The 14,222-nt window shown below is 47.6% G+C and overlaps 1 protein-coding gene and 1 long non-coding RNA gene across 3 annotated transcripts in view; one reads left to right on the forward strand and one right to left on the reverse strand.

Moving 5' to 3' along the window:
- Positions 1 to 11,118: 11,118 nt before the first annotated feature.
- The window catches only part of eno3 (enolase 3, (beta, muscle)), an 8,269-nt gene continuing 5,165 nt past the window's right edge, over positions 11,119 to 14,222 (reverse strand). For both annotated transcript variants that reach the window (XM_037111198.1, XM_037111199.1), the window contains exons 5-14: positions 14,130 to 14,199; positions 13,864 to 13,997; positions 13,530 to 13,646; positions 13,338 to 13,443; positions 12,996 to 13,193; positions 12,780 to 12,856; positions 12,470 to 12,594; positions 12,238 to 12,346; positions 11,493 to 11,551; positions 11,119 to 11,354 (exon numbers count right to left, since the gene is read on the reverse strand). In XM_037111198.1, coding sequence (XP_036967093.1) covers positions 11,285 to 11,354; positions 11,493 to 11,551; positions 12,238 to 12,346; positions 12,470 to 12,594; positions 12,780 to 12,856; positions 12,996 to 13,193; positions 13,338 to 13,443; positions 13,530 to 13,646; positions 13,864 to 13,997; positions 14,130 to 14,199 — 1,065 coding nt within the window. In that variant the 3' untranslated portion in view covers positions 11,119 to 11,284. The remainder of the gene's footprint in view (positions 11,355 to 11,492; positions 11,552 to 12,237; positions 12,347 to 12,469; positions 12,595 to 12,779; positions 12,857 to 12,995; positions 13,194 to 13,337; positions 13,444 to 13,529; positions 13,647 to 13,863; positions 13,998 to 14,129; positions 14,200 to 14,222) is intronic.
- On the forward strand, positions 11,504 to 12,231 carry LOC119026763. The gene is made up of 3 exons (XR_005077230.1): positions 11,504 to 11,626; positions 11,705 to 11,750; positions 11,987 to 12,231. It is a non-coding gene; the product is annotated as an uncharacterized LOC119026763 (long non-coding RNA).

Here is a 14,222-nt window from a genome sequence, read left to right on the forward strand (position 1 = left end):
TGTGTGTGTGTGTGTGTCTGTGCGTGCGTGTGTGTGTGTGTGCGTGCGTGCGTGTGTGTGTGAGGGAGAGAGATATTTTGGCCGCCCTCCTGCTCTGTGTCTCTCTCCCCAGGTCAATCAGTACTGACAGGTCTGAAGTGCCTCAATACGTGTGTGTGTGCGTGCGTGTGTGTGCGTGTATGTGTGTGTGTGTGTGTGTGTGTGTGCATGGCATGTGTGTGTGTTGAACAGTCATGGATGGGATTTTTCCAGTTGAAAATTTTCCAGTCTTTGAAAACCCTCCTGACCTCCAACATACCAGAGAGAACCTGGAACCTCCCTCAGACCCCCTGGGAACCTCCTTAAGAGTCCTGGAAACTCACCAATAACCCTTGAAATCTCCTGAAGTCTCACAGAACTTTTGGAACCTCTTTGTTACCTCTAGAACCTGTTTCAGAACCTCCAAACTATCTGCAGCCTCAACAACAACATGCAGAAACACCTGAGGAACTTTCAAAACTAATGACACCTTCACTAACTACTGCCAGCGATCAGGTGACATGAACCTAGAACCTGCGTCAGAACCTTGGAAACTCCTGGATTATCACCAGTCAGTTTTAGAACCTTTGTGTTCAGAGGTATCAGATGGTTCAGACACATGAGAACAATGCACCCTGACAATGACCCAGAATATCACCACAAACTGTAAAAGTCCAGAACCTTACCAGTGGGTTCCAGTACTTGAACTCATGGACCCCACCAACTTTTAGAACCTGTGAAGCTCCTTCCACTTCATCAGTGAGCTGGATCATCCTCACCAATCTGACCCGACAGAACAGGACTCACCTGGTACCTACAACTCATACAGACACTTCTGGAACCTTCCAATGATTTTTAGAACCGTTCTGAAGAATCAGGGAAACTCGTGCATCACCAACAAGTCTGGAAAGTCCTGGAATCTCACCAATCAGCTCCTAAAACCTCTGGACATGGTTCTAGAACAACTGTAGAACATCTTCACGTTCTGTTGCGGTCCTGACTAGTCTTTGTTTTGTTCCCTGACCCCCGACAGCTCCTCAGAACCCTAACCCTAACCCCTGGAGACCGAACATCCTTCTCAAGGAAGCTCAGGAACTTCTCAAGCACCTCTTGATCTGTTTCAAGGACACACACACACACAGATGTGTGTTGTGAAGGAGGAGACAGACAGACGGCCTGTCGCCATGGTAATGCTCGTACCTGTCAATCAACAGGTGATCAGTCAGCTGATAGGCTGACGGGCTGACACCTCACATCCTCCCCCCAACCTGCTGATGACCTCACTTTGACACACACACACACACACACACACACACACACACACACACACACACACACACACACACACACAGTAACATGATCTTGTTTTTGAGTCTTTTGAAAATTGTAACTTAATGAGGAGTGACTCACACACTGCAGGCCGTGTCTGTTTGTGTGTGTGTGTGTGTGTGTGTGTGTGTGTGTCTGATCTTCCTGTTTCAAATGTTCTGACGTGTAATTATTCAGTTCTACAGTTTTAACCTGTGATGTGATGTCACTTCCTGCTCGTCCATCACTGAGACAAACAGACTCCATGTTTCTACTCAAAGACAGAAAGAAGTTCATGTAGAACATTTGCTGAATGAACAAGAAGGTCCAAATAATGCAGAATGAGTCAGAGACAGAGTTTCACAGAGTTTATAAAGTGTCTCCAACTCAACAACTCACTAAACTGACACATTTGTTAAGGGAGTCTGGTGCTGCTGTGTTACTGGTTCAGTGGTTCAGACACAATGTCTCTTCTTCATCTGCTGTTGAGATTTTAAACACTGAGAGGAAAGTTATTCTCTTATTTTGAAGGACAAAGGTGACTGAATCCTGATGATGGACATCAGGTTGCTGGTTCTGATAAACTGGACTTACAGTTTGTTCTGTTAATGTAAATAATAACACGTCTGTGTGTGTGCTGGACTCCTCCTGCTGTGTGGAGTGAAGCTGAGGGTCGCTGCCTTGCTGCAGGGCACTGAGGCAGAGAGTTGAACCCTTCAGTTCAGTTCAGTTCAGTTTAAGAGGAGAGCAGGTCAAAGGTCACGGCTCATCTGTGTGTGTGTGTGTGTGTGTGTATTGATCATTTACATGAAGGCTCCTTCAGCTGTCAGTCTCAGTCTGACTCCTCCCCCAACATGAATCATTAGCTCATGTGAGGGGGCGGGGTTATATCAGTGACTCAAAGAGTGGACACGCCTCCTCCATCAGACAGACAGACAGACAGGAGGTGAGATACAAACTCTGCTTATTCTGACAAACTGCTGTAAGTTCTAACACTGCAGAGTAAACACACACACACACAAGCTGACTTTAATTGTGTGTGTGTGACGTCACAGTCATGATCAGACGAGTTCATCACTTCCTGTGTTGAATCTTTTCGATGGTTGAGAAGTTTTGACGTTTCTGATCTTCTGTCTGTTTCCGTCTGTTTGATCTCCTCGTGGTCTGAGAGATGGACGAGGCCCCAGAGGATTGTGGGTTGTGTGTGTGTGGAAGTGGTTTCCTCTCTCTGGGTGTTGTCTCCATGGTGACGGCTGATGCCCCGCGGTGACCTCTGACCCCTCCCTGCAGCAGCAGGAGGCTCCTCTTCCTCTTCCTGTGCGCTCCTCCCTCCCTGACTTCCTGTCTGTGCGTCTCTCTTGGTGAACTCTCGCCTCTGATTGGCCCATCAGACCTGCCGCCACATTCCAGCAGTGGTTCAGAGAGGAAGTGATGTCGTTCACTGTGCCCTGACCCTGCTGCTGTCACATACAGTGGCTTCCTACGTTTCCCATGATGCCTTTCAGCGTGGAGACATTCAGTCTGTGTTGTGGCTCAGTTTCTTCTTTCCCCTGGAATAAAAACCTGTAGTATGCAGCCGGGACAATAATGTGAGGAGAAGTGGCTGATGGAACTCCACGAGCGGCTCGGCGCTGAATGCCGATCTCTGGACCGGCGTTAGAACAAAACAATGGAAACCAGTCTTGCTAGCTGGCTTTCATCAAGCCAGCTAGCAAGACTGGACTTAACTGCTCTCTATTTCCTCCAGGATCCACTCTGTCGAAAGCAAAAATTCCACAAGCCGACATGTTTAAACTTTTCAGGTTTTTGTGTTGAACAGACACACAAACACACTGTGAGTTGTCTGAGCTGAGGTTCGATTCCACATCTCCAAGTCTACAGGGCAGCATCTTAAACCACTGGACCATCTTCAGTGTTGAGACAAACAGGCAACTACACCAACATGAGAACACACTGTAACTGACAAACAACTAGCCTACAATTAACAAAGTTGAGTTTTGAGGTCAAAGAGATGGAACACATTTATGAAACTTAATACTTTAACCAGCTCAACAATGGGGCACTCCTGGTCTTGAACCTATGACCTCCCCATTACATAGTCTGCGTTTAGACCACTAAACCAACACAGCCATTACTGACAGCGACTGATGATGAACGTCAGAAAAGTCATGTTTCACGTCAAGCAAAGTAGTGCAACAAAATCAATGTTGGCAAGACTTATGAGGAGTGGCCTGCTGCTGGTTACCGACATATGACACTTATTCTATGAAAGCTAACCAAGTGCTGGTTCAGAGAAATCAAACTGTATAGAGAGTGATGGAAAACTGAAAACAAGACCAAGAAAACAATGGAAACCAGTCTTGCTAGCTGGCTTTTATCAAGCCAGCTAACTCCACCGGACTCACCTGCTCTCTGTTTCCTCCAGGATCCACTCTGTCGAAATCGGTCGAAGGCGCAAATTCCACAAGCGAACGCAACGGACGACGACGTTTGAAATGACGGATTTGAAGTTTTTCGGGTTTTTGTTTTGAACACACACACACACAACACACACACTGTGAGGCGGCCTACCTTTAGATGTCTGAGCTGAGGTTTGATCCCACGTCTCCAAGTCCACGGGGCGGCGTCTGAAACCACTGGACCATCTTCAGCGCTGAGAAAAACAAACAACCAGAGAAACAACAAGGATCAGACTGAAGGAGGACTCTGAAGAAAAGACCCCATAAAAATGGACAGAAAACAACTCCAAACTTCAGATTGTGCTGCTGACTTCCACATGGAAATCATTTACATGTGGGAGCTGATGGAGCTCAGCTAAACAAACTGACTTGGTATGAAACATTCTGGCTCCTGGATTTGAACAGGTGACCTTGTGGTTCCAGGTGCTGTGATTAGACCACAGGACCAACAGGAGAACACACTGTTACTCACAGACAACTAACATACATTTAACAAAGTTGTGTTGTGAGCTCAAAGAGATGGAATAAACTGATGAAGCTTAACCCTCTCAGCCAACAGATGATGGTCCCTGCTGGTCCTGAACCCTTCACCTCCCCAACACAGAGTCTGTGTTCAGTCCACCACACCGACATCACAACACAGATACCACAGACAGGCAGACAGACAGACAGACAGACAGACAGGCAGACAGACAGACAGACAGACAGACAGGCAGACAGACAGACAGACAGACAGACAGACAGACAGACAGACAGTCAGACAGGCAGACAGACAGGCAGACAGACAGACAGGCAGACAGACAGACAGACAGACAGACAGGCAGACAGACAGACAGACAGACAGGCAGACAGGCAGACAGGCAGACAGACAGACAGACAGACAGGCAGACAGACAGACAGACAGACAGACAGGCAGACAGGCAGACAGACAGACAGACAGACAGACAGGCAGACAGACAGACAGACAGACAGGCAGACAGACAGACAGACAGACAGACAGACAGGCAGACAGGCAGACAGACAGACAGGCAGACAGACAGACAGACAGACAGACAGGCAGACAGACAGACAGGCAGACAGACAGACAGACAGACAGACAGACAGACAGACAGACAGACAGACAGGCAGACAGGCAGACAGACAGACAGACAGACAGGCAGACAGACAGACAGGCAGGCAGACAGACAGACAGGCAGACAGACAGACAGGCAGACAGACAGACAGACAGACAGACAGACAGATGTAAGATGGCTGCTGCAGCATGTTTACATGTCCCACATCTGGGACGAGTTAGTGAAGGAATGAAGCGAGAGAGAGAAACCAGATCCACAGCGTGTGGAGAAGTAGACCCGTCCCTCTCAAACATCCAGGATTTAGTCTGATCCTGACGTTACCACCAACATGTTAGCATTAGCTTCATTAACGTAATTATAGTTTGTAACTAAAAGACACAACTGAAACAGCAGCTAGCAGAGCTGAAGCCAGCTGACACAGAGCTGTGTGTGTGTGTGTGTGTGTGTGTGTGTTTGTGGTTGACAACTTCAACTCAGTCGTGTGTTTAAAACACAAACTTTATGAAGTTGTTCCTTTAAATCCTTTTCTCTTCTCTACAGCTGTTCTCACTCTCTACATTAACTTTAATCGTCCATGAAATGATTTGAGTGTGTATGTGTGTGTGTGTGTGTGTGTGTGTGTGTGTGTGTGTGTGTGTGTGTGTGTGTGTGTGGTTAGTTAGGCTAATATTATTTTAAACTGTTGACCGAGACTGCTGAGAGCTCGGTCTAAAACACACACACACACACACAGACACACACACACACAGACACACACACACACACACACAGACACACACACACACACACACACACACACACACACACACACACAGGTTTGGACTGCCTGTCTGCCTCAGGGTGGATAAAACAAGCGCTCCTCAGGTGGATTAACTGGAGACTCTTGATCATCAAACAGGATCAGATTTCATCTAAAATCATCGACTCCAAACACAAACGCATCGGGACCTGCATCACTCAGTGATAATAATAATGATAATAATAATAATAATAATAATAATAATAATAATAATAATAATAGTAATAATTGACTCAGTGGGCGTGGTCTGGTGTATATGATTTTTTTGTGTCTCTCTGTTCTTCATTTTCTTTGCTTCTGTTATTTTCAGAAATTTTGATTTATTCCACACAAATGATGAATTATGTTTCATGCTGTGAGTGGAGCAGTTATCCAGTGGAGAGCACAGTATGGGGAGAATGTTGTTCCTTTAATATTCAATCAAATAAAATTGATTTGAAACCAAAAAAGAGATTTGAGAGCAAAAAAGAGAAAGTGGCAATCATGTTTTTTTGTTTTTTTTTTAGATTGAAACAGAATAGGTTGCAATTGAAAATAAAATATGAGAACATATTTCTTCAACTTCAATCAAAACTGATGTTTGTAAGTAAAAACTTATGACCATCTTGTTTATAAATCAGTCCTCTTTGCTTGTGAGTTCAGCTGCACTTGGTGGGCGGGGCCTACGCTGGTGGATGAGAACAGAGTTTCTATTGGTTGGTTTGACCTGCAGCTCCAGCTACGTCTTCTGCATCACACCCACTTCTCCCTTGTGCTGTGCTGCCTGGAGAGCCTGTTGCTCTTGACACGTTGTGAATTGCGCTATATATCGTTTGCTACAGCCTGCCGTACATTCACAACAACAACAACACGAGTAATGAATTATAACACCCTGCTGCTGCAAGCACACTGATTAGCAGCAACATGGTTGTCTCTGCTAGTCACGGCTGACTAAAGGCTGCACATCGTCCATTAACTTCTGTTTATGGAAACCTCGTCGGTCATTATCCCTGACATGTTGCATGATACTCACGGTGACACGTCACTGTTCCTACACAACAGTACTGTCAGCCGGGGGACGGACGGAGAAGACCGCGGCAGCCCACAAACATCCGCTATAAAGCAGCAGAACAGACACATAAATCTGGGTTTGGTAATGTGCATGAATTTGTTAAATGATTCGCCACGTGTGTTTGTTGACATTAGAACAGCTGTAGTGAGAGCGACAGGTGGAAACTGGCTCCGTGTTCAGCGGTAGTTTAGTGACAGTCAGAGTCCTCAGACGGCGGAACAACAGCGCTGCTTCGCTGTTCGCATTAACAGTGTTAGCTGCGTTATAACTGGTTATTATTATGGGACTCATGTAGAGATGAGGGAGTGTGTGCGGTCCACCTCTGGTTCTGGTTCTGATCATGTCTCCTCTCTGTTTCCAGATCTAACAAGAGGAGGTCCTGTCGGGTCTCAAACCGGGTTTCCAAGGGTCCATATACCTGTAAATACAGGTGTGTCAGCAGTAGATGGACGGTAAAGCTGCAGGTGAGCTGCAGGCAGCAGCAGGTAGCTGCAGGTAGCTGCAGGCAGCAGCAGGTGGCAGCAGGTGAGCTGCAGGTGGCAGCAGGTAGCAGCAGGCGGCAGCAGGTGGCAGCAGGTGAGCTGCAGGTAGCTGCAGGTGAGCTGCAGGTGGCAGCAGGCAGCAGCAGGTAGCAGCAGGTAGCAGCAGGTAGCTGCAGCGAGGCGTCCACCTGTGCAGGTTTCTGACCATCATCTTCTTCACGTCTCAGGTTTATATCAGCACTTTACGAAAAGGAAACAGACGTCAAATCAAACGTGACATGAAGGATTTCACAAAGGTGACATGATGAAGAACGTCCTGAAGCTCCAACCAGAACCTCTGGATACACGGGCTGTTCCACCGGAGATGTAGAGGAGAACCTTGAACACACATCTGGATACCTGGATCTCATGTGTTCTCATCAAGCCCTTATTGATTTGAACTGTGTGTTGTGTGTGTGTTGTGTTCACAGGTGAGAGAAGACTTCTGTGTCTTAGATATGAAACTATTGATCTGTTAAAGAAATTATTGATCTGATGTCATGTTTCTGTACTGTTAATAAGTCTGTGATCTTTACACCTGTACTGTCTTCGCCGTCAGACCGGCCTTTCTTTTGGCACTACATTTTCTCAGCTGTAGAACCTCTGTATCCCTACGCATTAGTACAACTGGGCAACAGCTGATCTGTGAGCGGTGGACTACAGAGCGAGGCCGAGCTGCTGGACGACAGGTTTACTTTAGATTCAAATGAAACTTAACTCACTGTATCCCTCCGCATTAGTGCAGCTGTGGAGGGATACAGAAGTTCTGTGGCTGACTAAATGTAGTGCCAAAAGAAAGGCCGGTCTGACGGCGATGTAGAGCGGTGTGAATTTTCACTTTACAACATACGCTTGAACTGTTATAGATTTTTTAAGGTGAGCCTTGTTTTAGGTTTTTTATTTCTCTTTTTCTCTGGACTCTGTTCACTGCAGTACAAAGCTGAGTGACTCTCTGCTGCTCCACACTGAGGCTGCGCTGATCAGTGATTACTGTAGGAAACAGATCGACTATAGATATGGACTTTATATGACCCCACTTCAAAAAACACGAACTATCCCTTTTGGTTGTGTTGGTCTGACTGGTGCAGATGTGAGTGCAGAGGCAGAGGAGGTGTTAGACTGACGGTGTTCTTATACGAACCAGCAGGAGGCAGCACAGAGCCGGGCTGCCCAGTAACACCAGTGAAGGTTCTGAAGTTCTCCTCCTTCATCAGGGACACACAGCAAAGATAAGTGAAGCCCAGCTTGTCTGTCGCTCCAGATGAACTGACAGAGAAATGAGCAGGACCGAGAGGGATCAACTTGGACGGGTTCATCCAACAAGTGAGTACGGTCTCATGAGTCATTCGCTCAGTTTCAAACACTACAATAAAATGGACTTACAAGCAAAAATATATATTAAATAACTATAAACAATAAGCTTTGTGGTGTCATTAAGTGACTAGTCTGCAGCCTGTGTGCTACCAGGGTGCGTTCCTCAGAGCGAATGTGCCAAACAAACCACCTGGCGGAGGAAGTTTCCCAGAGTTAGTGTCTGTGTAATGAGATCCAGTCATACACAGCATGGAAGGATCAGTGTGACTGTGAGTTTTATAAGCTCAGTGAAGATTTGTCCCTGTGAGTCACTGAGAACAGGAGGAACCAACTACCTGACCCTCCTACAGGCTCTGCTGGAACAATGGCAGACACACAGTGTGGTTGATGATGTTCCTCTCTGGCACTATGTCAGCTGTGGGTGCACAGGATGACTGAGATGTTACAGACAGTGCTAGAGGACTCTTTGTGGCAGGAAGGTTTGAGTACAGCTCGTCCACACGGATCCTGTAAACGCACTATTTTGAAACCTGGTCTCAGGGTGGAATAATCCATAAACGCCGCCCTTGCATCCTCGTGTGGATGATGTCATCGCCCCGCCCCTTGACCTCTGAACCCCATGACAACAATGGCGGACTACATGCTTGTGTTGGTGCTGCATTAGATATTGAGTCTATCAGGTCACTAGGGCAAATATTCTGCTGCTCTGCCACTCCGCTGGGCAGAAGAGGATAATGGACAACTTCTTCCTGTTGTGTTCGGTTCTCCATCTGCTGTCTGTTTGTATACAGCACACAAGCTTCATGTTCATGCTCCGTCTCTACTTCTGTTTTTGGTGAACAAGCGCCACCTAAAGGCCCAGGATGGCTCTAGGAGGGGGGGACCAACACACCCTGACTTCTCAGCCCCTGTTCTAGCTCCTAAACGGGCACATATTAAGGTTTTTTTCTCCAGTGGCAGCTTCTGTCGACTACTGGATGTGGAGTCGAGGTCACAGAAAGATGACGTTCCCAACCCCGTGCCGAGGGAAACGGGGATGCCGGCTGTCACTCAGATCCAAAAGCGTTTGGACACAAGCCATGTCAACTGAACGAAATGAAGGAGGTTACAGAGGAATCACCTGACAGAGTCCTGGACAGAGATCGCAGTCTTAAAACAGAAGCAAGAGGCGATGGAGGCTGAATACACATGGAACGATCAAGGAGAGTTCTGCAGCACTGACCAGAAGACTGATGCTGCAGAGGGAAGGTTGTGGGAATACTGAGCTAAATCAGCAAGAAGCTCCTGTCATTCAGTCCATCACAAATCAAGGTGCCATGGTTGAATCCCTGAATCTCACCATGCACCTCCCCCATGTTGCCTGGCCGGACATCATTAAAACACCCGCTGGTCAGCAGCCAGCAGATGTAAGAAGTAGCCGAACTGTTCGCAGAATGAAGAGGGACGTTTCATGTGGGCGGGCGGAGGACGTCCGCAGAAGAAGAGAAGACTGAATTAATGAAGAAACTACTTTTGTAAGGTGAGATTTATGATAAATAAGTCAAACTGTGTTAAATTAGTGGATTGGAGTCTCTCAGGATGCCCTTCCTGCTTTGAGTTGTTCAAGTTCGTGATCATTCAGGTTCACTGCCTGTTCCAGAAGATTCCAGGAGGTTCCAGGTTGTTCCAGGGATGTTCCAGGTTGTTCCAGGGATGTTCCAGGATGTTCCAGGGATGTTCCAGGGATGTGCCTTTCACTGGTGTGGACATCACAGCCATTCTTCACATTTGTGTACTGTACTGTATACTGTTGTTATGTGTTCTTGCTGTCATTAAACCTACTACTTTTACAGAGTGACTGTAATGAATGCAACCATCTATTATTGCATTATTTTAAAGACAGCAATACTGTCAGTGTACACTTTCTGAAACAGTCTGATTCTCACTGTTCTCTTGACACACCTGGCCTCTACACACACAACCTACGTGTTCACATGTGAGCCCTGCAAGCTCAAAACAACAATTTTGTGTTTTTGCGAGGTTTTCCTCTGAAGTTAAGAGGCATGTTTCTGCTGGCATGTGATTTTTTTGTAGGCTATTATATTTTGTTTCACATACACCACATGCTGATTTACTTAACACTGAGTTAAATGAGTATAATGAGTATAAGTAGTTGCTAAAGCTACTTTTTTCTCCAGGGGTAGAAATGTCGTTTGTTCAAACTACTGCCAGGCAGAACTACATGTAGTTTCCCCAACACTGGTCTCAGCTGACATGGGAGAAACTGCCTGTTAACACTCAGCTTCAATAGTTTCACAACAATTTACCCAAAAAGTATCCAGACAAGATTAAATATTTCAGCTGACCTTCCTCACAGAGAAACAGACTCAGACTAACTGTATGTTCACACTGAGCTCTGCTGGACACTGATGGTACTGCAGCTGTTCTCAGGACGCTCCTACAGGCTTACATGGCAGGGACTTCCCATGATGCACTGCGCACCTCCTGCTCCTCTCTCTGTGCACATTAATGTCTCATTAATAAAGGATGTAAATAAAAAGCACTTAGAGCAGCAGACAGTAAACAGACAGACGTGTTGATCGTTTTGTTCTTTAGTTTTTAATTGTGTTTTATATAGAAAACATCATTAATGGAATTATAGCTAGGAAGGCGGGGTCGACCCCGCCGTGACCTCTGACCTCTCACCCCCAGCTGTACGGGGGAGGGGTCATCAGTCAGTTGTCATGGCGACAGACAGAGCTTCAGTTGATCTTTGGGTGGCGGAAGTCTTTGCCGGCGAACTTGGCCTTGTCTCCGAGCTCCTCCTCGATCCTGCAGGGCAGAGGTCAGAGGTCAGATCACCTGTCTGCTCTTCTGTTCCCACTCCATGACTCGACAACTGCTTTTACTTTGGAAACTGAACAACCATGCTTTTACTTTGTGAAGAGAATGTGTACAGGAAGTTCTCACCTCATCAGCTGGTTGTATTTGGCCAGACGCTCCGACCTGCAGGGGGCACCGGTCTTAATCTGAGAGAGAGACAGACAGGTGAAGAGAGAGAGGCAGGTGATGAGAGAGAGAGACAGGTGAAGAGAGAGAGACAGGTGATGAGAGAGAGAGAGAGACAGGTGATGAGAGAGGCAGGTGATGAGAGAGAGAGACAGGTGAAGAGAGAGAGACAGGTGATGAGAGAGAGAGAGAGAGAGAGACAGGTGATGAGAGAGACAGGTGATGAGAGAGAGAGAGAGAGAGAGACAGGTGATGAGAGAGACAGGTGATGAGAGAGAGAGAGAGAGACAGGTGATGAGAGAGACAGGTGATGAGAGAGAGAGACAGGTGATGAAAGAGACAGGTGATGAGAGAGACAGGTGATGAGAGAGAGACAGGTGATGAGAGAGACAGGTGATGAGAGAGAGACAGGTGATGAGAGAGAGACAGGTGATGAGAGAGAGAGAGAGAGACAGGTGATGAGAGAGACAGGTGATGAGAGAGAGAGAGAGAGAGACAGGTGATGAGAGAGAGAGAGAGGTGAAGAGAGACACAGGTTGTTATACAGTTGTTTTCATCCATGTTCTGACCTGTCTCTCTGCCCGTCTGTGGACCTGACTGCATGTCTGTCCTTTACCTGTGTGTGTGTGTGTGTGTGTGCGTGTGTGTGTGCGTGTGCATGCGTGCGTGTACGTGTGCATGTGTGCGTGCGTGTGTGTGTCTCTACCTGTCCGGTACACAGTCCGACCACCAGGTCAGAGATGAAGGTGTCTTCAGTCTCTCCGGAGCGATGGCTGACCATCACACCCCAACCACTGCTCTGAGCCAGCTTACACCTGGCAGGTGGGAGGGAGAGAGAGAAATCATCAATCAATGGGTAAGACAGACAGTCAGGTGTGCAGACAGGCAGAGAGACAGACAGGTGTGCAGACAGGCAGAGAGACAGACAGGTGTCTTACGCCTGGATGGACTCGGTCACTGAGCCAATCTGGTTCACTTTGAGCAGCAGACAGTTGCAGGCCTTCTTGTCGACCGCCTGCTGGATCCTCTTGGGATTGGTCACTGTCAGGTCGTCTCCTACGATCTGATTGGTTCAAAGAAAATCACTCACAGGTGAGTCTTGCAGTGGTCTGGTGACCTTCAGCAGGTGTGACACGTCCGTCTCCAGAGTGTGCTGTAGCATCACATCAACATATGCATCTGTTATTGTAACAGTTTACTTCTACACGGTGGGATTACTCGTCCCACCGCTGCCTGCCCGTGTCTCACCTGGATGTCTGTGGAGGCGGTGAATTTGGCCCAGTTCTCCCAGTCGTCCTGGTCGAATGGATCCTCGATGGACTGGACTGAGGACAGACAGGTGGAGGTCAATAAGACTCCAGTCAGAGTAGATACAGTCTCTGGGTTTCCCTCAACACGTTCTGTTCTGGGATCATGTTGTGGTACTTGGCATTAGTGTGTGTCAGTGTGTGTCCTTGTTGTTACCGGGGTGGCTCTTGATGAAGCTGCGGTACAGGTCTCCCAGCTGCTCTCCACTGATGTGTCTGGACGGGTCATCGGGGGACTTGAAGTCCAGGTCGTACTTTCCATTGCGGAAGAACTCAGAGGCGGCAACATCCATCCCGATGATGATCTTGTCGGGGTAACCGGCCTTCTCGATGGCCGACTTCAGCAGCTCCAGAGCTGCACGAGGAGCAAACACAATGTTTCTCTGATACCTGATGCACCGAAGCTGTCAGAGGAGCCTTTTAATCAACACATGTATGGACTCAAACACATGAATCACCCTGAATCATTCTCATGGTTGCAGACAGACAGGTGTCTCACCCTCGTTGTTCTCCAGGATGTTGGGGGCGAAGCCTCCCTCATCTCCCACGTTGGTGGCGTCCTTCCCGTACTTGGCCTTGATCACGTTCTTCAGGTTGTGGTAGACCTGAACACGTGGTGATGCAATCAGATGGTGTTAAACAAACAAATATTCAACACAACACAACACAAGCACTGAAGGTGTCTCAGTACCTCAGCTCCAATCCTCATGGCCTCGTGGAAGTTGGCGGCTCCGACAGGAAGAATCATGAACTCCTGCATGGCCAGCTTGTTTCCAGCATGGCTGCCACCATTGATGACGTTAAAGGCCTGCAGAGAAGAAGAAGACACTGATGATGAAGGTAAAGTTACACCAGGTTGTAAACAACATCTTCTCTCATCAGTTTGGGATCTCAGGGAGAGTTGGATTGCAGCAGACAAGCTGTACAATAAGGTAACCATTTCCTCTTGTTCCCACATGTCTTTGGAGGCAATCAGAGCCTAGGCCCCTCCCACTGAGTAAGAAGCCCCTCCCACTCCCACTCACAGGAACAGGGAGTATGACTTCCTTGTGTCCGGCGAGGTCAGCGATGTGGCGGTAGAGAGGAACTCCCTTCTCTGCTGCTCCGGCCTTACAGACAGCCAGCGACACGCCCAGGATGGCGTTAGCGCCAAACTTAGCTGTAGACAGACGGGTCAGAGACAGACAGATGGGTCAGAAACAGACAGACGGGTCAGAAACAGACAGACGGGTCAGAGACAGACAGACGGGTCAGAGAGAGACAGACGGGTCAGAGACAGACGGGTCCTTACATTTGTTCTCAGTGCCATCCAAATCCAACATGAACTTGTCGATCTTCTCCTGCTCGACAACACTGAATTTCTGGAGAGGCAGAGAGAGAGAGA

Source organism: Acanthopagrus latus, chromosome 10, assembly GCF_904848185.1.
Source record: "Acanthopagrus latus isolate v.2019 chromosome 10, fAcaLat1.1, whole genome shotgun sequence".
In the NCBI taxonomy this organism is placed as follows: domain Eukaryota; kingdom Metazoa; phylum Chordata; class Actinopteri; order Spariformes; family Sparidae; genus Acanthopagrus; species Acanthopagrus latus.